The sequence below is a fragment of the Bombus vancouverensis genome, chromosome 8 (assembly GCF_051014615.1).
Source record: "Bombus vancouverensis nearcticus chromosome 8, iyBomVanc1_principal, whole genome shotgun sequence".
NCBI lineage: Eukaryota > Metazoa > Arthropoda > Insecta > Hymenoptera > Apidae > Bombus > Bombus vancouverensis.
The window spans coordinates 2,952,269-2,978,230 of NC_134918.1; the positions used below are offsets into that span (position 1 = coordinate 2,952,269).

General features: G+C 51.8%; 1 protein-coding gene across 4 annotated transcripts in view; it reads right to left on the reverse strand.

Moving 5' to 3' along the window:
- The window catches only part of dac (dachshund family transcription factor), a 144,232-nt gene that overhangs the window by 81,961 nt on the left and 36,309 nt on the right, over nucleotides 1-25,962 (reverse strand). For 3 of the 4 annotated variants that reach the window (XM_033347926.2, XM_033347927.2, XM_033347923.2), the window contains exon 2: nucleotides 6,382-6,530. In XM_033347926.2, the coding sequence (XP_033203817.1) occupies nucleotides 6,382-6,530 (149 nt within the window). The remainder of the gene's footprint in view (nucleotides 1-6,381; nucleotides 6,531-25,962) is intronic. The other variant, XM_033347924.2, reaches the window with a different exon arrangement.

Genomic DNA, 25,962 nt, shown 5'->3' on the forward strand with positions numbered 1-25,962 from the left:
CCGCCGGTGGACTCCTTTTTCAGACCTTTTTGGGAATCCCTTTCGTCCCGGTCACGAACAGTGGCGCCGATATTCTCTAAAATCTTCCACGTTGCGACTTTGTTGCGAAACGCTGTTCCATATCCATATGATTCCCGTAACGCTTACATCTTTTGCCGCAGTTGCTCGAAGTTCTTGCGAAATCGATCAACTTCATTTACCAGTCGCTGAACTCTGCGATAAACTGTAATTCCAACGAACGCATTCGAATCGATCAACGCAGTTGTTATTTCTGAAGCGAACGAAATGGATCGTGGACGCGTCAAAAAGGAGAGCGAGAAGCGAACCGTTTACGTTTGGCAATCGGGTCTTCGAAAAATCGATGCCGGAGCTAATCTGGAAGGTAAATCTTTCCCGCGGGGTAATCAAAACCAAGGATCGAGCCCGGGACCCGTGCGTTCTCGGAGGCACATCTGCCCGTTGGCTCGGCCCGTGAACTTGGACAGCGTTGCAATAGTCCGCTCGGACCAACGGCCCCGTATCTCTCTCGCTGCTCGCCGGTCGATACTTTTTCACGTGCTCGTAACATCGGTTAATCCTCTGCATAAACATTGTATTGTATTTCGCCGGGGATGCTCCCATTATATCATATTTTGTTATTAATATCTTCCGACTGGCTGGGCCCAGAAGCTGGATCGGGGCACTTTTGTGCACTCGCTGAAGGTAAACCTGCCCAGTTGCCTGTAGTGCCGGGGATCGAGCGAATCGAGAGTTGTAGAGCGACGAAGAGAGGCGTTGAGGCAGAGAGAGAAAGAGAGGTTCGTGGAAAAAAGAGTGGGAAGAGAGCGAAAGAGACGGAGGCGGCGCTCGATACCGGTTTTCTTTATCGCGCAATGCCTACCGGGATTTGTATTATCCACGATCCCGAACTAGAAGCGCAACGTCGATTTCGTACGACCCTAAGCGTTTCCGCTTGAATCCAGATCGTTCTACTCCGAGTTTTGCCACAGTTCGGCATTACAATCCCTCTCTCTCTCTCTCTTTCTCCCTCTCTTTCTCTCTCTCTCTCTCTTTGTCTGTGTCTGTCTCTGTCAGTCCTCCTTCCTCGTACGCTTCGATTTCTCCACGCGGTTAAGCGTTTCGGAGTTTGTATCGTAAGCAGAGTTAGGTTTGTGCGTGTTGCATGCGCCTCACGAATATCGAGTGTTGAGCGATTTAAAGGCAGCCGTGTCCCGGTTGTAGTCGAACGAGTGGCGCTAACGCTCGTTACCAGCGCTTTCAGCCCGAACGAGAACGGAAATGAAAAGAAAATAAATAGCGCGGCAAAAAACCGCGGCTCGTTTGCGTGGGTACACGCGTAACCAGGACCTTTGACATGTGCCCGTGTAAACGAGCAACCGGCCCGGTCGACCGCCCTCGAAAGTAGACATTTACCCCGTGTCGAGGGGGAGGTTCCGCCGGCAGAAAACAAGCCACGATCCGTGGTGTCGGTTTTCATTTCCCCCGCGCTTTTTTTCGCGTTGTTCTCCCTCCGCTCGTTTGTAGATGCGCGCGCGTGTATATGCTCGCGCATACGTGTGCGTGGCTGTTTTTTTTTCTCCACCCCCCACAGTTGGCCTAGCCCGTTGTTTCACGCATTTCCGCCGGTTTGTTGGTCACGAGGGCCGCGCAAATTATAAAAATACACGAACGAGCGAGCTAGAGCGCGCGCTATGCTCGTTCGCTCGAGGACAAAGCGGCCCGCTCGTTGATTCGCGAGTTAATTGAGCGGCGCGGCACTCGCCGGCCGCTAACGAGTAAATTGTTGACTACCACCATCACCCCGGTGCCGGGCGAACACCGACGGCCAACCAGCCAACCTGCCGCCCCCCCCCTCCCCCGAATCGCCGTGCCGGAATGGCCGGCAAATTAGTACAGATTTTTGAAGCAATTAGCCTCGGTTTTAACCGCAGGAAATTGCCATCACTCTCCTAAAAAGCCCGCGTACGCTCGTAGGACAGTCGCAACCCGCGTGAATCCACCTTCTCCGGACTTTGTTCGTCCGTTGACTACCGTGGCACGCGAACGTATATACATACGTTCCGAAACTCGTTCGATTCACGCTGAATCGGGCGACGCGCGGCCTCCGCGAGATGAAACGGCCGATTAAACGACGCGTGGAGCACGGTAATTAAGTCGTACTAAAACCGGCCACGTTGTCTCGCGAGCGATTTATGGCGCGACAGTGTAGGATGCGCGTCAGCTTGTTCGCAGCGAGGGTCGAATGCGACGATCTTTTACGCACGAGCAACTGGCGGGTTATCGCAATTGCACGACCCATAACGCAGTCGAATATAAAAGGGGGAGAGAATGGTACCGCTCGGTCGCACGACAATTTCGAGTTTTTCAAGTCGCAAAGACAGAACATGACCGGGTTCGTTCCACATTCCGAGCGTTAAAGCAAACACGGTTCATCCGGCGAACTCCCTGCAGCGAGGCCGTGCCTACTTTTTCTCCTGCGTCGCCGCTTAACGTCTTCATTTGGCTGGAGCATGCAAGTGTTTCGTTACGAGGCAAAAACCAGCGAAACGCGAAAATTCCTGGCCCGACTGATTTACGGCGTCGTGCCACGCAGAACGATGTTGCAGCAACGAACGGGTTTAATTCACCGGCGTTTTGTTACTCTGTCTCGCGCGGAACTCGCTTCTCCCACCATTTCGTCCTTGTCTCCGTCCCGAATCTCACCTCCGCTTCGCGCGAGAATAATCGTCCTCGATGGACGAGAAAATACACGGCATAAAATATCGCGGGGGCAGAAAATCATAACGGCCTGTGAAACGAAAATATCGTATCGCGTCTCCCCTCGTATCGTTGAAACTCGGACCGTGTAATAATCTCGCGGAGCGTTATTATCGCTTTAATCGCGAGGATTATTTCACTTTCGTGTCGAATCTCCGGACCGCTCGGTTTTGGCTTCGGTTTCGCGTCCCTCGTAGCCACGACCCTCTGCCCCGCGCGTAATTTCTAACCGCAGCCTGAAAATTCCACCTAAGCCAGTGGTTCTCGTCGCTGGTACGGCAACATCCACCCCCGACCATTTGTATCTTTAAAGCCGAATCGTTGCCCGGCGAGAACCTCTGATCAGGCGACGCTAGCCATCGTCCGCCTTTCCGCCAGAGATTCCCTTGCTCTGACTCGTTAATTACTTTGCGCCGATACGCGATCCGACTCGGTATTTCGACCGCAAATTCGTGGCTTTCCGAGACTAACCTTCGACTGGGCTCGATTTTCGGAGTGTGAAAATCGTCGCTGCGAAAGGAGACCTGCGAACGGAATGGAACGGAATAGAACGGTCGATGGCGCGATATCGAAGCGACGTCGACCCCCTATTAACCGGGTTTTATTGGTACACGAGCCAGCCGCGTTGGCTGACCTACGACCGGCAACAGTTAATCAATGCTTTTATGAGCATTCGCTCGCCAGTACAGCGTCGTTGCAGCCGCGACCGGCCGAACCAACCCCGCCACCCACTCGGCGTCGCCCCTCTCTTGTATCCGCCCGGACACCCACCGCTCTTCCTCTCTGTTCGCCCTTGCCTCCACCGATTCGCACCCATTCGCGACTCGTCTGCTCGTGGTGTTTCGCCACCGACTATCGACGATTCGCCGCTTCCAAGTGCCACCGATATATTCCCGCTCTGAAATCGGTCGATCCGCGCAACGCCGATCCGTGCCGGTCGTTCGCATACACGCGACCAGAATCACTCAGGGTCTCTCGAGGTGGAAGAAGGGAAATTCACGTTCCCCGCGTAAACGCGGATGCTTGGATAATTTACTTAGTTTGCGCATTAATATACGATTCGCCGTGCATTAGGTCATATAATATAAATAGCGGCCGGCCAATTTGATTAATGCTATTTCGGTAATCGATGCATTAAATAATTACCGAGGGCAGAAACGCACACGAACGGCTCGACGTTAGCCGATAGTCATTAGTTTATTACGCAGCCTAGCCTAATAGTTCCAGCTCCGGGAATAGTTTCATCGAAAAACGATCGTGGCAAATGGAGAGAGCGAGCTACCGTAAGCCGCGAATCCGGCCAGAAGGCGCGAGCTACGCGGCTTCCCATCCATCCGAAGGGAGAAAGAGAGGCTCTCTCCTGCACACGCGGCGCGCACACGTCGTTAACGTAAGCCAAGCAACCCCCGCTCGCGTTACCGCTTTGCTCTCTTTCTCTTCCCATCTCTCTCTCTCCCTCCCTCTCCCTCTCTCTCTCTCTGCATCTCGAACTCCTCGCTTCCTACCCTGCTCTTCCCTTCCGGCTATTTATTTTTCTCATGGGTTTTAATTTTGTAGAGACAACATAGATGCGTATCGGCCGTCCTGGCTGTACCGAGCGTTGGGTGCACGTATACACGGCCATTGTGCCGGCCATTGTGCCCGCTACGTCCCGAATGGATGTTACGCCGCCGCTATCGGGATCGGATCTCGCTCGTTGAGTTTATTAATTGCGTTATGGCAAGTGGCGCTCGCCTACCGGTCCAAATTGAAAAAAATCCGCTGTACGCGAGCCACGCCGCTCTCCCGGTACGTGTTGCTTTCGCCTCGCACTCTCTCTTCCTGCGTTCTTCTCCATACTCTTTGCTTCCACCTTTTTTTACGCTCTCTTCTCTTCTCGTCTCTTTGTTTTTTCAGCTTTACTCGCGGCCTTCGTTCTTCCCGATGAGCCGAAGGAGCGCCGATACCGTAGAGCCCGTCACGCTGGATCCTCGCTCCTCTCGCGGTAAATTGATATCATAAGGGATGGTTCGCGGAAGATAATCCTCGGCTCAAAAGTCGCACGAACGCGTGCTTCTGGGTGTGCGATCGCGTCTCCGATAACTTTCCATTTGTTCGACGATTAAACGCGTACACTTTTGTAACTTTTACTATATCGTGTAACTGTATCTACGTTCCTGGCGCTTTTTACCCGCGTTTCTACAAGGAAAAAAAACGAACCGTGGTTGATTGGAACATTCAGGAATGAAAGGATCGAAGTTCCTTGAACGGCAGAAAAACTACGTAACTTTTTACAACACGCGGAGATTAAAGACTCGCGACGAATACGCGGCACACGGATGTTTACGATTCCCATTTTACGAGGCTGCTGTGTAACAAGCGAATCGTCCGACGTTGTGTCGGTCCGAAGCGGGGGCCGCATCCTTGGTACGAGCGCGGCGACAAAGTTAAAAGGAAACGGGTCGCGGCAGCTGCGGCGATCAATCGTACCCAGAAAGGGGATCCAATCGTAAAACAATTATACAATTACCGCGGGCTCGTAATTAATTGCTCGCCGTTTCAACGTTTACCCCGGCTGCGATCGTACAGTTCTGCAACTGCGTTCGTGCTTGCGCTCGTCCGCGTGGCATTAATTCATTAACGTTGCACCGTCAAACGTATTTGCCCGTAAAATTGAACGGCCGGCGTATTCGCGATTATTTGCTTAACCAATTTCCGAACGCGGCTCGACGCGATTTTACGATCCGACTTTGCCTAGAGTTTACCGCTTTCGAAGACCGAATAACCGCTCTTGCGAAACGTTACGATAATTTAAGAACGTTAATTAGCGTCATGCGCTACAACCTTTTGCCATTATCGTGGAAAAGGCAGAGGACAAGGATCGGGCGGAGAGGTGATGCATCTAAACAATAAGAAGATTTAGGAACGGCGAGGAGAAGCTGTTGGAGGTACGAGTACATCGATGCAATATCGACATCGGCAACCGCCACCACAGGCCGCAACACGACGGTGCAGTTGCAGTTAATTTGCTCACTCCAAGTGTGTTTGATTCCCCTAATTAATTGATCGGTAGGGTCACCGTGGCCCGGCGCGTATACGGATGGCAGTAATCAAGTGCGTGCCCCTGGTACCAGGGCTACGTATCTACGCGATTGTATCGCTTTACCTATTCCACGATTTCGTCCCTTTTCTCCGCGCTTTCGACGTTGATCGTTGCGACGATGTCATCTTCGATATGACTCTCGCGCACTAACGTATTCGATTAATCCAAAAAATGCGCATTTTTCACGTTGTAAAAGTTTCCTCTTCGATCATTCGCGGCCTTTCAACGCGTCTCGTTGTTCACGGTCGTTGAACAACGTTCGAATGGACGACTAGCCAGCCGACAACATCGTGGCACAATGTTGTCGCTAAATCCGCGGCGTCTCCATAAAACGTGGCGTTATCGAGAGAAAGGACACGACACGCGGCGTGAAATACGAACGTCTCGAAGACCCGAGACACGGGACAGGCCTCGAATGGCTAAAAAGTCGTTCGCACGGTCGTAACCAGAATCGTAAGCAGCCGTCGAGCGGGCCTATCGATCGAGCGTCGGTGACGCTTACGAGCGGCTGTTTGAACAAAAGGAAGTGTAACGAGACTTACCCAAATGCCCGTTCTCGTAGTAATCGCCGTTGTCCATTCGGTGCTTCTTGAGAGAATGCTGGGGGTGGTGACCGGTCGCGGCGGCCAGGTGGCTGGCTGCGAGACTCAGACCGACGGAAGCTCTCTTCGGTGGTCTTCCTGGCCTGGAGCTGTACAGTGGTAGAGAGTTACTGTGGTTAGAGACACCTGTCATCGAGGTAATGTCTTACCCCGATCGTCGAGCTTACGACTCTCGTCGTAAGTTGTTCGATTACGTCACGAGAAAAGACGTTTCCAGTATAATATATCCGATACTGGATCATGGATATGACGAATATTAGTACGAAGAAATAACGCGAACGCTTTTCATGCGAACAAAATGAGCGTCTTTTCTCGCGAAACGATGACTCTTCGGCCGGTCCCCCGGCTCCGATCTCGAGATTCATCGATCTCGAAGGAAGAGAGGAAACGCTCGAATGAAACTCGATGACCAAGCTCTGGTCGCTACAAGTGTCGATTAGACTGTATCTAGAATGCTGCCACGTTTCGAGAACTGGTTCTCGGCCGACTGCAGCCGAATGAAGTTCACCTTCTCGCGATCTGTGCGGGGCCGCGCGTGGTCGCGAGCGAGCGTGGCTACGAGTCACGAGATACCAGCGGCTAATACGTAGTGACGTTGCCGCGATAAATCTAGCAGAGGGGAAGATAAAGGTGCGCGAGAGGCGATGGAACGGGCCAAACAGCCTGCATTTGCGTAACTTATCGTGTCTCGAAGACTCGATTATTCTCCTTGGACGCGGTTTCAAAGAGGGGTCGCGGGAATATTCCGCACCTATATACACCGATTCTCGCCAACGATCGGAAAATCGGCGACGGTCGGGAAGAATAGAAGCGACTAGCCGCAAGCAGCGTGTCGCGAATTGCGCGCAAAAGTATCTGACGCGGAACGATCTCACAGGATGGTTCGGAGTAGATACCGCGGCTGGCAGAAACGTTCATTTTTCATAGGCGGCAGGCGCCGGAGAGGCGCTTCCATATACACACCAGCCACGGACACATGCCGCGCAAAGTGTACATACGCGTACACGCGTGATTCGAGCTTTTGCTTTCGCCGGGTCTGAGACTGAGACTGCGACTCGTTGTTACCGTGGCAGGATCCTTTCCTCCGTTCCCGATATAGCGGCTATATTCTTCCAGTGGTACTCAACCGCGACTCCGACCGACTTTGTTCGTACGGACGACTCGCGTCAGTTTCATTTCGGAATCCGTTTCAAATTTAACCGATAAACTTGCTGGGCCGACTGCACCCTTTGTAGGATGCAGCCATTGGCAGCGGAGCGTAAACGATTTCGTTCGACGAGAGCGTCGCGTCGTTGACAAGTGGAGGGCGGGTAGCAACGTGGCGACGAAAATGAAGCAAAGAGAAGGAACGAAAATTGAAGCACGGCGGAGGAGGAAGAGGACCAGTCCTCTCGATATTTATACCCGGTGACAGAGACGCTACGAAAAGCCCGGCCGGGTTGAGAATCTCTGCTTGGTAAGCGAGCAATCTCATAGTAGTCAGGACAGATTTGTAAATCTAATTTTTCATCCCGTCTTTCTGCCTGCCCTCTCGCTTTACCTCTTCGCGTTGCCCACGGTCTTCCTCGTCCTCGTTCTGCGTTCGACTCTGCACCCCCTCCTCTATCGCTCCTACGGGGTGCTTTTTCCGCTCTCTTCCTCCAGAGGCACTCGATCTCTCGATCTTCGTTCTTCGCCTCCCTGGCGCCCTCCCACTCTCCGACTCGTCCTCTTTCGTTCTCCATTCTTCGTAGTTCGTTCTCGTTTATCGTGCTCTCTTCTTCTCGCCGTTTGGCCCCTCTCTGTCTCTCTGCCAGCTCTCACGCACGAGATCTCCAGACGATTCTCAGACGGCCGGTTTATACGGCGTTGATCTCTTAAACCGCTTAGCTTCGGGTTACACCGAAAACAAGAACGCACTCTCGAACGCTTAGACCCGTATAATGCGTACTTGTTTGCGTACGAATCTACCGGCGAAATAAGAAAAATGTCGCGTCGCAATGAACGGGCAATCGTGTTCCGTCCTTTCTTCGCGTAACGACTCTGATTTATCTGTAAAAGATTCGATATACGTGGCCCAAATTCGGCTGATTTAATAAACACGCAATTAATTAAATACGCCTTGATAAGAAGCCAGGTGTGATCGTACGATGAAAGTAGAGGACATCGAAGAAACGGTTCGTCTGAAACAATCGACCGGATATCGAGGAAAGGTGTTTGCGAAACCGATGTTGCATGATTTCGCGGGGATAAGGTGATCGTGACCTATCGTTGGCCAAGAGATCGAGGAAGAAAAGGGGATCGATAGTAATCGGCCTTATTGCGACAACCACGGAGCCCCGTAGCTACTAGATTTCGTTTCGGCTCGGCGGAATTAATTCCCCTATCGGGATACGAAGCGCAGGATACCTTAACGCATTGATCACGCCTCTTGGCGCCAACTTTTTCCTGCGTGCGGTTGAAAAATCTAGATAGAGATCGCTGACAGACTGCAAGCAAGCATTCAACTGCCTCACACGCGATAAAAACTACTGGAAACGTAGAAATTCCTCGAGATGCATAATCGTCGTAGCGATTGCGTCAAGAACCACTCTCCGGTTAATTTGAATTCGTGGAAATTCTAATCAACGGCCAGCAGAGTGGAACGGCTACTGTAAGATTATCGGTACTTGTCGGTAGATGAAATTGACGGAATCTATCTTTATCGTTGGGCGATTCGGCAGCTGAATAGGCACGTAAGCATCCTGAACAAGTAACGTGTCTGATTCTTAAGAGTTCTTATGCGTATACTTGCAATGCACTATATCGGTTACTGATCGAAATAAATACACCTACGACTTACTTCGGGATCCTCCTCGATCCTCCTCTGGAACCTGCCAGATAATCGATCCAGATCGATCGATTAGATAGAAGTTACGTTCGCGTTGCGCTCGATTCGCGTCCGGTCGTGTATCGCGTGTGGGATTCGCGATGATCGCGCCAGGTGCTATGCTTTGATCCGATCATTCCCCGCCTTAATGATCGCTGCACCGCAAAAGCGGCTCCTCGTCCGACCGTTCGGTGAGACGAGAAACGAGAACGCACAGAAAAGAATCCGACGAGGCTGAAAAAGCACGGAGATATACAAAGAAAGCCAATCCCAATCCGCGAGGAACAGTTGCAACCCATTCTTACGTGATGGGCCGTTTAAGGAGCGAACGACCTGGTCCCTTGGATCACAGAGGCAAAGCTAGACTCTCGCCTTTCGTGTTTCTCGATCTCACCGATAAACGTGTGTTCGAAATTCGTTTCGCATTCGTTACAAACTTATCCATCTGGCGTCTCGCAAGAGGAAAAGGAAAAAACGAGAGTAAATTGCCGCGACTCGTCGAATCATCGACACGACTCTCGATCACTCGTAATGGTTGAAATCCGAGAGTACGTCATCCCTGGCGGCTATCACGATCGATCTTCGCGAGAAAGGAAAATAAGATGTGCTAGAAACGAGAGAGAATTACAAACAAGGAAGGAGGAGGAGGAGCAGCAGCAGCAGGAGCAGGAGGAGAGGCGAGGCCGGAATCGAGCGACTATAAATTGTCAATTTCGAAGTCAATTTGCTCGGGCTTACCAATCGGCTGCCGGTTAATTTCAAGGTGAATTGTGTCCAATATGGGTATATTATTAATGGCCCGGCGAGGGATAGGGTGCACTCTCGAGCGGAGGGTTGCAACCCCGTTTTCGCATACTGGCCAAATCTATCGCTCGGGGCCGACGATCTGCTCTCTCGTATTCGGCATTCCGGGATTAAACGGTCTCTGATGTTGCGCTGCAGCCAGCAGTTGTCGACGCGTGTATACACGCGGTCGCATGTGGGTTAAGCTCGCGAGGATCGAGCCTCGACCGCGACCGGAACACGATTCCAGGCCAAACGGCCACCGGCTCTCGCTCCCTCCTCCTCCCTTCCACCCTTTTCCCCTCTCTCCCTCCTACTCCCCCTCTACCCCCTTCCATTCCCGCCCCGGCTATTTCACTTCCGGATTTTCCTCGCGTTCGCTGTATCGTAGCGTGGAATTCGTAGGCCAGGTCGTTTCACCGATCTCAGCACCGCTCGACTCGACAAAGGAGCCACTGTTGCTTGTTAAACAACGCGCTATCTTTGAATTACGATGCTCGAGCGTTATCGCATCCTGCTACCGTTCTGCGCCGTTCAAACACTCTCCCCGAAAACGCGGGAACCTGAGGCCACAGCCGAGGAGAAACGAGAACGAACCGTGCTAGCGACTCGTACCATACTTTAAACGCTGCATTCTTTGCCGTGAGATCTTTTTACATGGTTTCTGTGTTCCACAGTCAGCGCAGAGCGTGCGCGTTGTGTACAGCGTTACTCACGTTTCTCCTATTGTCTTTCTGCGAACCACTAAAGGATGTCCCTAGATGAGCTCTCGTTACGCGGACGTGCGTTTAACTGATACCCGCAACATCTGCATCAATCGCCCCGCACGCTGCTTCGATATCAAGTACTTCCCCTACCGGACAATGCCTACTCGAAGAATTTTAAGCAACGCCGTTATAACGGGCTTAGGCCTGACACCGGATCGTGTGGGAGAGATTTCATGGTCGAAACAAAATATATTACGTCTACGACTGTAACGAGGCTTTTACGATTGCTCGCACGAGTAGCATCAACGGCGTCGTTACACGCGCTAATTTGATCCAATGTCCGACGCATCCGTAGCCGATTTATATATGTGAACGTCGCCAAGCCAGCGGAATAATCCAGATTTCTTGTATGGTCGCGAGAGATTCTACATACTTGTAACACGGAACACCCTTCGGCAATTAAAAAAACTATAAACCGCTTAACGCGGCGCGGCTTGCAGCGAACGCGAAGTCGTAAAACGATATAACGAATAATACGAGCGTTCGTGGCTCGGCTTCTAATTGTCAGTTTCGCCTTTACGCGTTTCCCTGGTTTTCTGGCCATTGGCGACCGTAATCGTCCGACCGTTCCTCCTCTTTCTCCTGCGTCTCTCTCCCTCACGACGCATGTACGCACACATACGCGGGTATACAAGCGCGGGCACACAAAGCGTGATTCTCATCCCCCGAATCTTTTTCGAAAAGTTGCGAGCGTCGACGGGTGCGTCCCTCTCGTAAAGCGTCGTCGCGGGCAATTCCCGTCATAACAACGACTTCAATTTTCGTCAAAAGTCTTTCGACGTTATCGTCGACGTCGTCGACGCCCCTTCCCTCGATTTTCTCTTTTTTTTTTTCTTTTTTCGTCTCTGCTTCGAGATCGACCGGGTTCCTTCGATTTCTCGCTTTATAAACTCGATTGCCTGGCTGAAATCCGAGAACGGCGAATGGTATTTTCCAAATTATAAATTTTTACGAGGGCTCGTACCGGCGTCGAGTCGACACAACCAGAGCCCGACGCGAGAGTTTCTCTCTTTCTCTCTATTATTTCCTTTCCGCCGGGCCGAACCCCGCGCTTCATTCTCCCTTCCTCCATAGATCGCGGCAATCCCGTCAGTCAGATTGGATTTGTCCGATTTCGCGCCCGGAGTGGAAAAGAACGTGCGAGGGTCTGGATGCGCGCGGCCGTTTCCCTCTTTCTTCACCGCACGTCCCCTCGCTCTCACACTCGCTCTCTGTATCTCACAACCACCCTAGATATTATTCCTTTTCACGCTCGTTCTCGTTCCTCGAGCGAGAAACAAAGCATCAGCCGGTTTAGTGCTTCCTTCCTCGGGCCGGGTCGAACGGGAGTAATACAGTCCATCGAGAAAGTTGCGTGAAATAGAGTAATAAGAATGTCAAAGCGCCGCCATGGATCATAACTTTGCACTGACGTTCGTTCCCCGGTATTCGTCGCGTTTTCCCGAGAAGGAAATAGTAGGAGGAAATCGTAGGAACGCGGTGGCATCGAACACCGGTCGAGAAAGCGTACGAACCCGTTTGAAAAATGTTAGCAATTTGTAGGAAAGTAAGGGAAGAGAAAGGTGCCGTAGACAAACACGCATCGCGGTTGTTTCCTCCGAATCGACTTTCATCGAACGAACAACGCGAAAGAATTTCAAAAAGTTTTTCTCGCTGTGGCGCCCGAGCAAATTTCCCGAGTAACAGCGCGTATCCCGCGATCTTTACGAGCGGCTATTAAGAGGAGGAGAGAGAGATAGGAGAAAGAAAAACTCCCCTCACGCGATGAGCCAGCATCGAGAGAGAGCATTTTCTAATAACCACGATGTAAAGTTGGGGTGCGTTACACACAAAAGAAATCTTTCTCTTCCGACCTGAGGGTGGGCTTCGGTAGACTTATCTTAGTAATATTGGATTAAAACTTATGCTTCTCTCGGTCGCAATACGTTATTTTTATTGCTCGCGGCTTTGCATAATATTCGTCTCGGGGGCGGACCTCTCTGTTTCTCCCCCTTGTTCGCGATCATTCTCCTCGTTCCTCCTTCCGGTTCCTCCTTCACGCCCTGCCGACCCATCTTCCAGGCTAATTTTAATTTCGATGCCACGCCGCGTTGGGGAACATTACGATTTCAGCTTGGCTCGTTTATTTATGTTGCGAGGCTAGGTAGGCCGCTTATTAGCTTGCTAGTTCGTCGGAGGCGTCGCACCGGGGGTGCTAAGAAAATTACCGAAATCGTCGCGACACCTGACTCGCGCCAAGAGACTCAGACTTCCGGCAACCTTGTCCGACTGCTCGATGATTATCGTCTCATCGGATCGACGAACGGAAAGACAAAGGCGAGGAGAACTCGACCGTGCAGATGCGCGATTAATCCGAATACGAAGCGTGTAAGCGCGCGAGGCAGATGTCTCGAGGGCTTGTCCAGGATGGGCAATATTTTTTCCGAAGCTGTTCGCGCTTGGCTCGTGCGCCAGTTTCAATTTCGGGACCCTCGTAAAGGTACCGAGCGAGTTTATTACCGGTGGCGTTCTGCTCTAGCTCGAGCACGCGATACCAATCAAATACCAACTCGCGATCTTCTCGTTTTAGGAGTTAGATAAATACGAATGAACGGCAGGCACGAGCTTTAACGGGTTTCACCTGGGACGGATCTCGGTGGCGCCGAACGAAAGACGGTTCTCAGATGGCGTGACAAAGATCCTGCCGAGACGGCGCGACATTCCTTCACGCACGCGATACGTACTCGCTGTAATACCCGATAATACCTGTATTTGCGCGTGGCAGGCGAAACGCAGAGCACGCTCGACGTGCGTTACAGCCGCGTAATCCCGGCAATCTCGAGGACGTGGCCCAGTCTTCGCAACGAGTAATCCTGCCAATTTGGACCGCGGATTATCCAACAAGAAGAGGGAGAGAGGATTGTAACATTCTGAACGCGCTCGATCGCGAAACTTCAAGTCGACGACGTTCTCGCGAATTTCTTCCAACCAAAGACGGACGTTTCGGCGTTGACGCGTTCGTCTCTATCTCCTATCTATCGTTTCTATCTCCTTTGGCAAAAGCTAGCAAAAGACAAGGAATCTTAACCGCCGCTTGGTTCGAATAAAATACGTCAACTCGTAAAGCGTCGGCGGTGGTCAATTTTTTGTCGATGAAGGCGAACAACAGGGCTCCGACTGTGTCCGAGAAAACGCCGAAAGCAGTGTCTCTCATTTTAATATTTCTACGATAAATCCGCACCCGGGCCCGTTTACGACTTACGACGGAATAAATAACAAAGCAGCCGTGCGTATCTCTCGCGAACGGTTTCTTTTACTCTCGGCTGTTCGGAGCGGCTAGTGCGGCTTTTACGAGCGCGCTGCAGTCCTAACGCGTCCGAACGAAACCATGTCCAGATCGAAATAATAAGCAGGACAGCAGCTCGCTCGGGATATCCCCGCGCGCGATACATAAACTCACGCCGACATACGACTCGAGGCCTCTCCCGTGAGAGTTTTGTCACGGACACTCGTCTCGGGAATCACTTTGTTCGCGATCGTCTTGTCGAGCGGTTAAAAAAAGGAAAGGAAAAAGGAGTTTGCCGCATGCGCCGGATGTCGTCATGAACGATCGAGAAAGTCGATTGTCGTGTCTTCTTATTTCTTCGTATCGAAATCGGGTCGAGAGACAAGCCGCGACGAAGAACGAGGAAACTTTGGACACACCGTTGTCGTTCCGCGACAAGGACTAATTAATAACGTAATTAAGCCGAGGCCGTAACTCAACGCGAACGCTGCGCGGTGGCCCAGCCGCGGCAAGAATAATTAGGGAATTATTTTGTTTCCAAGAGGATCTGGAGATCCCATCGAACCGACGCTGCGACGAGGGTTATTCGCCGAGGACAGACCCCGTCGCACCGCGCCGCACGGTTAAATTATAATTAAATATCAAACGTTTGCAATTACTGGGTTGCACCTGCCGCGCCCGTTTCCGCCCTGAACGCCGTGCTGGTCAACGAATTTCGGCCTACGTAAACCGGTTCAGCCCCGTTCCTATAGATCCGTGTTCACAACTCGCCACCGAAACCGAATTACCAAGCTATGCACGTGCCTCGTCTTACTCGGGTATCCTTTGATTCGCGAGATTCCCTAATTATCGAGTAGTACAGTAGGGTACTCGGGTCAGACAGCCGCGAGCAGCGGCAAGTAAGTACGCGCGTGCATCGGGCGCATCGTGTCGAGGGCATCGTGTGCGTGAGGGTGTGCGGCCTCGGGCCTCTATCGAAGGAGCCGCAGAACGCGGACGACCAAGAGAGAGGACTGAGAGAGCGCGTGGACGTTGTCGGTTTGCGGTTGACCCGTGCCATGCCGCACTCCGATACCTCTGCGGTCGCGGCCACGCCGGCACACCCGGGCTACCACATCGCCAATAACGATGTCGACGCGACCTCTAAGAATCCGGCGTTTTCTTATTCCCTTCCTCCTCCAATCCTCTACGAACTGATCGGACAAAGATCCCTAGAATTCACGGTAAAGTCGGACGGTTTTTGAAAAGATCGCAACGATCGAGCAGTCTCGTCGCGATGCGGCAACGAAACGCAGGTCGAGATCTGGTTCAGTCGCGAGGACGCAGAGGCGTTCGATCAACGAAAGAATCGGACAGGTCGTTGCGCGCGAGATTCGTTCGCGGTTGATCGCGCGAGGAGCAGCGCTGCGTCCGGCGCAGACCAAGCGGAAGAGAGGGTCGTTCAAAACGCGATCGCACGGAGGATTTTCGCGCCCTCTTATGGCACGCGATCGAACAGGATTAGCCGAACACTTCGTCATCGTTCGAGACGAGTCGTCGACACGATCGCCGTTCCACACGACGAAACACCGACTTGTACGCTTGTTCTTTTTCTTCGATCGCTCGGCAAGATTTCGCGCTATCTTCCATGTTCTCCCTTTGTTGATACCCTCGATCCATCTTTATTCCCTCATCGTCGACGAAACCCCGCCTGACGGTCCTTGGAGCGTTTGTTTGTTTCCTTTCGTCGAGTGCTAGAGCGACGAGTCGGGTCGCGTTTATCTTTGGCTCGTATCGAAACGCGCGTGTATCGCGAAACGGCACTCTCTCTAGTCCCGATGGGGTTAAGCGGTAACGTGGTTATTGCAGCCATCGATATCGCGTTTCAAGTTTCGGATTCATCCCCCGTATTATTTCGAGTTCCGAAAGTGATCGTCGGTATAGAAACGGAGAGTAAATCGGGGGAGCCGGAATGAGTCGGCGGAGGCAGAGGGACAGCGATGGGGCGGCAGTGAGCAAAAGAGACTCGCTTTATCTTAATACCAAAATCAAATCGGCTCTTGCATGGAATTAGAGATGGCATTACGAGCTATCAGCGCATATGCACCCTGCATCACTGCAACCCCGACTCGGTCTGTTCCACGAACTACGCTACCGTCGTAGCACAATGCCGGGTCGAGGGGCGAGAACAATGTACGTCGGGGGAAACAGGAGAACCCCGTGTACACCCGATGATATTACCAGGACCCTCTTTCCTGCCAAGAATCTCGTGGAATGCGTCGACGAGCTACCGATAGCATTGCGCCTTGTTTTCTTCCGATACACACCCTATCTCGTCCTGTAAACCCTGTTGTTTTAACCGTCGTTCCTCAATTAGCACGGGGACTGTACAGATACGACGGCGAATGAATAGAAATATCCATCACTCTCCATCCAGTTTTTTCCCGACGCGACGAAACAGACGCCGATGGACATTACTCTCCTACCACCGTTCCGACCAACTAGCGCGATGAACGATTATACTCGGTCGCGTTATAAACGCTGGAAAAAACGGAAATTCGAATAGCCGAGAGGACCGGAGTGGCGCCCGGGGGAATCCTCTCGCGAGGACCTCGACGACGGCATCCCCGTCGACCTCCCGTCCGTTCCCTCTGTCTGCCCGCCTTCCTCTTTCCCTCCGCTCTGCTCCCACCCCTCTCTACCTCTCTATCCCTCTTTCTCTTTGACCGTATATTTTTTACCCCCGTCTCGCCGCTCGCTTCCTTATAAACTAATTTCGTGTCGAGCGCCTCCCTGCTGTCGGCGCGTTCAGTGTCGAACAATTGAATTCTCTCTTTCCATTTACCTATCCGTTTGTATCAACATTTACATTTATATTTGAATAATGGAGAAAATAAAGAGGCTCGGCGTCGTCGTTTTCGCGTCCGACGATTCTGGGGCTCCTCGCTATTACATTTTTAAGCGTTCGTTTTCGAGCCCGCGGCACCAACCATCCCCTGGCCAACGACAAACGAACAACCATGGGGTGAAGAGGGCTGAGAGAGAGAGAGAGAGAGAGAGAGAGAGAGAGAAAGCGAGGAACAGTCAACGACGCGGTCCTATTCTCTCGCGACACTCTGGGAATTCCGTGCGTGACGCTCGACGTTACGAACGCCTCGTATTAACATTTAGATAAAGCTTATGTTAATATTATTTCCCGCTTCCTCCTCCGGGTATCGGTCGAACTTGGTACCCCTTCCCACGTTCGTCGAGTAGCTCCCGACACACCCTTTTCCTGCTTCTTTCCACATTTTACGAGCCCCCGCGTTCCACCTCCGGCCACGTATCAGCTATCTAGACGCGAGCAAACTCGAACGCTGCAGGCCGTTCCTCCGGCACAGCGTCTCCAGCGTGCAATTTCGCTTAACGTCGTCGCGCGAGAGGACTTTCTTGACTTTCTCGAGAGAGAACCAAAGTTTCTTTCGCGATACGATATACAAATATGTCACGCTACGAGCCTACTCTCGTTTCGCTTCTTGACTTCTTAACCCTTAGCGATCGAATTCTTTGAAAGATCCTTTTAAAAACACACCCTTTAAGAACGTATTTCTTTAACCGCTTCCATCGATCAGAAGAAGCGAAATGAACGTCTGAATCGTTGTAAAAATGGATTCTCGCGAAGCTGGTGATCGCGAGGCGTTAGCAGGCTGTTGGTCCAGGTCGTGGGTCGCCCTTTATGGTCGAGGCGTGTCACTGGTTCTCGCGGCGGCATTACGCGCGAGCGTTAACCGATGATTTAACGGCGCGTGGTGTACGCGCGGATCCCAGCGTCGCGTCGTTGCCCCGCCGCTATGACTTAACGCGCTTAAACGCGCACACGTTACGTTGGAAAATTGACAAGCGAGGTTGAACCTCCGTGCTGACCAGCAGTTCGTCCATTTCGGATTGGCGTCGCGTGGGTCGACGATAAAGGGCGTCTCACATAGTTACGAGAATTATAGTCTCGATATTCTTGATGCAAAATGTTTCCCCCATCCGTTAAATCGACTTAAGCAATGTTCGCGGAAAATTAAAACAAAGTTACCCTAACACGATCCATGCACGTTGATTGCATTTAATTTTAAAAAACTATAGGGATATCAACGGTCAGTTAACGAAGCAAAATCGGCGTTCGCTTAGCATAGCACACTTGTATCGAGCAGAAAGTATTCGCTAGTTAAGGGACCGGCATTCTTTCGTGGCACGAGCTTCTTCGTCCATCGGTCTGATTGCTGTCGAGACAAAAGGCAACCCTGTCCAGTGTCCGGTGACAACGACATTCGCCGCACGAAAGATCGATAGCTATTACGCAACGATTTCGAGACTGCTTCGAACAAATTTATTACGGAGCCGGAGGGAGAAAAGTGTGGTATTCTCCGGGGAACGTGTCCATCGATCGACGTAGCGCACAGGCTACGAAACTAATCGAGACAACGCTCCGTGTATACATGTATACGGACGACGATTTTTCCTGGAGGAAGCACTCGTGCCACGATAGGACAACCATAGGATCCATTTCGTCGAAATCGCGTGGAACGTTGGCACGCAGGGACACGGGGAAACACCGAAGAGAAGAAAGACACCGCGTGCTAGCAACGCGGCCACGACGCAGGGTCGTTCGTTTACGAGGTAGCATATTTCTGGTAGTGTTCTGTTGTCGGTGGGCCACCCACCACGATCGGAGCAGTCAAAATAGCAACCGAAATCACAACGGACGATTGTCCGTGCTCGGCTCGAGTTATGAAGCAGTAAACTCCGTCTCCTTCCGTTCCACTCTACTTGTCTTCGATTCTCTACCGTTTGTCCCTCGTACACGAGCAATCTGAGACCCGGCTTTCATCTTATGAAATAATTTCGATGATTGGATGCGAGGGACGCGCTTTACTTTCGCGTCCAATCGATCGTTCCTAGCCAATCTATCTATTTCTCCCGCCGGACGTTCTCCCGTTTCTCTGTTCGTTGTGTATCGTTTCAACTTTTCGAACTCGCGATGCACTCAACGATATCGAGTCTGCCCTCTTGTTCAATTCGATGTTCGTTACAAAATCAAACGATCGTACGGAAGCATCGAAACGTGGAATTCGAGAAAACCACTTGCCGTGCAATCGCGTGACTGACAAACGTTTGCCGGTCTCCGTGTGGTGGAGGAGGACGAGAACCATGCGTTCTCGAAACGTCGCCTTCCGACTGAGAACATCGTCGAATCCAATCCGATACATACCTGCAACAGAAAAACGAGAACGATGGTTAAACGTGTGACGTAAGATAGTTTATGAAGCGATATTATAGTTATCAGTCGTCCGTAAGACTTACGATCGGAAATGGAATGGAAAAGAAGGCCCGACCGGTCGTCGTCGTCGTCGTCGTGGTCGAGCGCAAAAGGGAGCAGCACGCGCGAGGATAGCTCGGAAGAAAAGAAACAATGGGACGAGGGAAGAAGAAAGGGCGTTGATTTGTGGAACAGGTTCTTCTAATTCCAACTCTTCCTCGCCTCTCAGCTCGAGAAGCGCGCGATGGTAGCGTGGTTGGATCGATAAATCAGGATAGCATTAGGCGCCACTTCGTATTGGACCCGCGATCTCTTTTCTGCCGCCTCCCCCTGGGCCCTTCTTCTTCACCAAGGTGAAGCGAGTACGTGTGTGTATGTGTGTACGTCCTGCGAGTCTCGGGGATTTATACGGGCAATATCGAGTCGGGATTAGCACGATCGGACGGACTCAAGTCATGCTCGCGGTCGATACCACGTGGCTATTAGTGTCAAAATAAAAATGTGGCCGCAATATATGGCGAGAACCGTAAGCCCTCTCTTATTGCCACGGCTGCGATGATAGAGAGACTCGGCCGCGTATTCCGTGCTCGCACACGAACCAGCATGTAGGAAAAAACGTGGAAAAACGAAGCGAGGGGAAGAGGCGAAAAACTGGTCCCCCCGCTTCTTTCGTTTCGCTCTGTCGTTTTTCATCGAACGAAAGATCGATCGTTCGCGTATATCTTTCTAAAACTTTTATGCATCTGGTAATCGAGATTTCTTGCGGATCGCCATCGTGACGTCGATTTCGTCGATCGTTGAATCGTGATAGCCAGCGCGCAACGGACACGCGTGTGAAGAAAAACGACAAAAAAAAGGGGGGGGGGAAAGCCTAGCCAAGTCACCCCATCGTTTTCCTCCTAAATAAAGTGACCATGGATCAGGGGTGGCCGGTGCCTGGACCGAAAGACCCCGAGCGGCAATAAAACGCCCTTCGTCTCGTCGAGCTGTCGGAGAGGCCGCGAGAACCAGGGTCATAAAACTTAGAAACAATTGTCTTTTATCGTTTTGTTGTTATTTAATTTTCTCCCGGATTGGGCAGCGTGGACCAATCGAGGCGACGAGCGTCGACACCTTGGCCCGAGCTACTAAATAATTTACGATCCTATCTCGCCTTCTCTTTTCCTCCCCCACGTCCAGCTTCGTCTACGCCGCGTCATCGTTTCGTGCCATTTCCACGAATTCGAAGAAATCCACTCGCGCGTCTACTGCCTTTCCACGATTAACCGTGATCGTAACACGGTTGATCAACGTTAGCGCGATGAATTCCTCGAGATCGATGCTGATCTCGAAGACAAAAGCGTACCAGCGCTCGGCAAAACAAATCGTTTGAAGTGTCTGCCCGGTTACAGAATGTCCGAGCGGTACGAGCTCTATTTTTATATCCGTTCATACAGGAAGTTGGCCCCGTAGGATGGGGGAGTCCCGTGTACACGAGGCCCCCAATGAAAATAATTATTAGCGTTAAGTGGACGTCGTTAACAGAGAGGAGACGGTTAGCCGTCGGTGACAGACGTTAGAGTGGTTAGGTCGAATCACGCTAGCAACCAGCTTCGATGCGTGAATCTGCGCTCTGCTCCGGCAGAGGATGCGGATCCATTGGCTGGACAACTAGATTTCATTGCGTAATGCTACCTAGCGAACCCGCGCGCGCCTCGTTCCCAATCACCTCGACGTCCTCGTTCGAGTTGCTCGTCCCGAGGACAATGCTTAGTCCGATCGATCAGTTCCTCTCCTGTCCATCGCGCAAATTGTCGTTCCTCGTGATGTACCTGACCGTCTTTCGCCTTTCGTGCGTACTGTAAAATTTCTAATTTTAGCGGACATAGAAGGCCAACAGCAAAGTATTTCGGCGACGTTAAACGACCCGTACCGTGTTGATCACATTTGAGATCGCTCGAGCCCATCGCTACCGAACAGCCGTAATAAATAAATTCCGTAGGGTGGCGAACGAACGAACGAACATTATGTAGAACATATAAATAAACGGTTTATACTCGGGGTCTGGGCGATCCTTCCTCTCCTCGATTCCGCTCTTCGCTCGCCTAGCTATATTTGAGTTATGAATCGTAAAAGCTAGATCGGCAATCGAGCCGGACTCACTTCAGGGAAGGTTAAAAGCCACGGTGTTAACTCGCTCTCCGGAGGATAGTATTGACACTGTGCTCTCTGCCTGCTACTCGTATGTATATACCTCGGATCCGACCACTCGAGTCGAGCAGGGGAATCGTGGCTTCTCGAGAACTACCGCTTCCTCGAGGAACAGCGGTCGCAAGGACGAGCATAGAAGAGGATGTTCTTCTTCCATTTTTTTCCCGTGCGTTTCCAGAATCCAGGTCCTTCACTCAATTTCCAGAATTACGTGAGCTCCTCTTCACGTGAACACCCCACCGTCGGTTATCTATATTTTTTCTTTCTCTTTTTTTTTTTCGATTGCGTTCCTGGTGGTCCATTATGGTCCTCTTACGCTCCGCGGTTACTTCCACAATTACCTACGATTTAATCAACGAACAAGTTTCATAACACGCGAATATCTCGATCGTCGGAATCGAACGATTCCCTTATCGTGTCTTTCTGGAGAACCAGCCTTTTATCTGTTTCGCGAAGAAGTTTCGAGGAAACGGACGCACCTGCCCCACCTACCTGTGCTAGCTGACATTCGTTCTCGAAAGGAATGGCACAAATCTGGTCCGGAAACACGGCAGGGTTGACACCTGCGCCTTGAGAACCAACTCGAGCCACGCGGAGGTCTATTTGAACGGAAACACAGTCGGGATATCGCACGGTGCTCCCACCATTGTGAGATGGCTTTGTAGTCTGGCACACTCACACGCGGTTAAATCGCACGCATACACTCAACAAGGATCCTCTCTTTCCCTCCGCTTTTCCCTCTGCCTGCCTTTATTTCTCTCTTTATTTTTATCCTGCTTCGCTTGTTATTTATTATTCGCGGCGATGGCTATGCAAACGAGTAGCAAGCAGAGACGCGCGGCGGGCCCCGTTGCTCCGTCTACCGGAAAAGCCATCGTGCCGCTTTTAAAAATGGAATATCGCTCGCCTTCTCACAGGCTCCCGATTCCAAATCGCGTTTCAGCTCGTACCGATCGATCTCGAGTGGCGGCCACGCCGTTTCAAAATAAGACGGCGTCTAGACTTTCGATGAATTAGAAAGAAAAGAAGGGAGAAGTAAAAGTTATTTTCTATCTATGCCGCCTCGCAGTCGTAGAACCATTCCGAAACCGACCGCCGGTTCCCTTGGTATCTGCTTTTCGTCCTCGAAAGACAGCGCAACGAGAGGACTTCTGGTCGAAAGAGGTCGGCGCCACTCGAGCCCCCAGTCTGGAGATTCGAGGCTGTCACTCGTTCGAAAATGATGCAGGCCCTTCGCGATAAGAATATCCTTTACAGAGGGGCCAGACTTCTCGGGGCCAGGGACGTGTTCACGCAGAACTTGCGTTTGAATAACCTAGCTAGCGAGAGACAGAAGCTTCAAAGCGGAAAGCTATCAAGACCCGCTCTCTTTGTTCCTCTCTCCGGCTACCGCGTATGAGAACGATTTCACGCGATACAGAAGCGCGAACTCTTTGTACGAAAAAAAAACAAGATGCCATGGCTCAGCATTTTTCCACGGTAACAAATTCATCGCGGTGGTTATCTGGCCGGTGGGATCGGGGCGCCGCGCAATTCCGTATCATTCTTTCGACCGATGTAATTATCCTCGACACGCGGTACCGTACGTTGCATTCGTTATGCGCGTGCGTTCGCATATACGCGTCTACGAGGCTCGGCCAGCGGAACGCGTCGTTGCGCTCGGCCGCAGTGTATCGTAGCTCGAGCTGCGGCCTAACTCGACGAACCTACAACACACACACACTATCAACGAAGAAAGAGACAGCTCCCTGTCGCAAATATTTCCAAGTTTGTCCATCGTCCCCGTCCTATCTATCTCGTCACGGTCGGCAAAGCCGCCGCGACATGAGAACCGAATACGGAAAAGCCTGGACGAGAGTCCTCTTGGCAGCGCGTCGTTGTTACGCACAGGCCGGTACACGCGACAATGTACTCCGTTGTTTCCGCGTTGTAGCCTACCTACTCCGAAGAGTCTCCCTCTCGACAGAAGCTCGAGTGTTTCTGGCGTGTAGCCTGGCCCCGGGAGACTCGTACACCATCGTCACTCGCTCGCCGAGAGAATCGCCGAGGGACTTGCGGCCGGACTAAGCAAGATTTCGAAAGCTCGCTCTCTCATCGCTAGCTTGTTCACGGATCGATACCGACTAGACGGCTATACGCCTGACTCGACTCGTCGCTCGTCCACCGGCAACAAGCGTAGGAAATGGTGTGCGGGCGCGAGATACAGGAGATAAGAGAAAGAAGAGTAGGTGTATTAACGCGATCGAGCTCGTAACGCTGGAATTACAGACAGGCAATCGAAGCGACGTAAAGCCGCGATGGACGTTCGCACGGCGATACGCGCGAGACTCGACAACCGTTCCTATATACCCATGCCACTCGTGTCCCGGGAGTATTACGCGAAATGAAGCCGGGAAGATGGTCCGCCGCTGGCCTCGCTACGATACGATCCTCATCTCGACGGAGGAAAGAGCTTCGAAGATCCTCGCGGAAGGACTTAATCAACGGTCCGAGTGTTTATGATTTTTGTTATTGGTGTCGTATCTCGGGGTAGCTTTGCCGGATTTCGCGCACCCTTCGTCTTCACTCACCCTACCATGGGTGTCTGCTCGTTTCTCCCTTTCTCAATCTCCTCGCATCCTTTTTCCACCGTCACGCTATACCTATATTCGTACCGTTTCCGCCATCGAATCACCGACCACTTGGCGTAACTGCCCGACTTGGATAAAGCTTGAAATTTAGGGCGAGCCGGAATTTACTCCGAGAAACGAAACTGTGTACGCGAAGCTTCGATCGTTCGAAGGACGGCCGAGGACCGCGTAAAACCATTCGCTCGTGTACACTAGAGCGATTCCGAGGTTTTGACCGCAAAACCGCTGTCGTTGATCGAGTCTCTTCTTCGTTGAACTGCACGAATTCCATTCGCGAGAAGCTTCCTCGAACGTTGCACCGCGGCCAGGTCGGATAGGAACAAGAGACGAGGAAGGGAAATCGAGAGGAAAGAATGGAACGAATCGAGCCAGCGCGAGGAGAAGGCAGAGAGTCGATCGAAGCTCGTCGAGCGTGCAATCACGCGGATGGCTCGGCAAACATCTCCACGTCCCTTCTCGGCCGCGTTTTATTTTCTCTCCATCGAGAGAAAGGGGGAGGGCGAGAGAGGGTGAGAGAGGGAGAGAGAAGCCCCTGTGGCGATCGGTCAGCCGCGCACACGGCTGTTACATATGTTGTCCATTTCGTGTTCAAACAGTGTGGAAACCGGCGGGAACGAGGAAACGTTTACCGCAGAAACGGCCTCGACGATTCCGGTTCGCAACGCCGGACTTTCTTCCTTCGTCGTCCTCGCTCTTAGTCGCGCGCTCCGTGTATCAATCAAACGTTAAGTATACGTGACTAAGATTCTGATTGGAACAATGTCTAAAATAGACGAAAAGCAGAAACTGCAACTATTCCCGATCGACTCGTTCTTTTCCACTAAACCACGGAAACCTTGGAACCAAGTTTAACCTGCGAGCAACCGCGTGACTGGAGCATAGCTACGGCTGGACGTCGGCGAGGTGAGAGAGTAAAGGAGAACGCGGTACGGCGCGAAGTCAGATAGCCGCGAGGCGAGTAGAATCGCGCGGGCTCAGGTGCGTGCATGCGTGCGTGCCTGCCGTCAGCGGTGCCTCTTGAACTCGTGTCAAGCCACTCCAATCGGAGAATATCGTAATCTCCGGACTGTACACGTTCGCGGGCCCCCTTACGTAATTCACATGTCTGGCGGGAGCGTGTTCGCGTGTACGAGAACCAAGGCTCGACTATAAGAGTTACACGGGGGCAAGCTGAGGATCGGCCGACTCACACGGAGGGGAAAGGGAACCGAAACTGCCCTTCGACCTCGCGGACGCCGCCGCATATACAAGGGTAATTCCTACGAAAGTATGATTAATCGACCGTGCTTGCCTCTCGTTTTCACGGACTTCTCTACCCCTCTTCTCTTCTAGTACGCCAGACTCGTCACTCTCTTCGTTCAGACGAATAAATTGGCCCTTCGATATCTGTCCGATGTATTTCGAGATAATTTGTCGGAATTGACGCGTTCGATATATCAATGAAATTATATCTTCGCGATGAGTAACGAGCTGTTTTGGAAATCTTCTGGCGCATGTTCCTCCGATTGTAACGTTGTTTATTCACCGAGATTTCGATTAGCCTTACAGGCGAGCAGAAAGCGAATAAATTCGAGGGATTCGTTGGAAAGCACAACGGAGCGTGTTCGAGCGGTTTCCTGTCCACGCGGAGCGCGGCTGGCGCACGGGGTTGTTTCGGGGGCAAGAGAGGGCAAGAGGGTCGTGCAGTTGCCACGCAGTCTGACTGACAAGCTGACTTATGCAAATACAGCCTCGCTTCGCTCGGTAATCTGATCGTACGTACATACGTACCT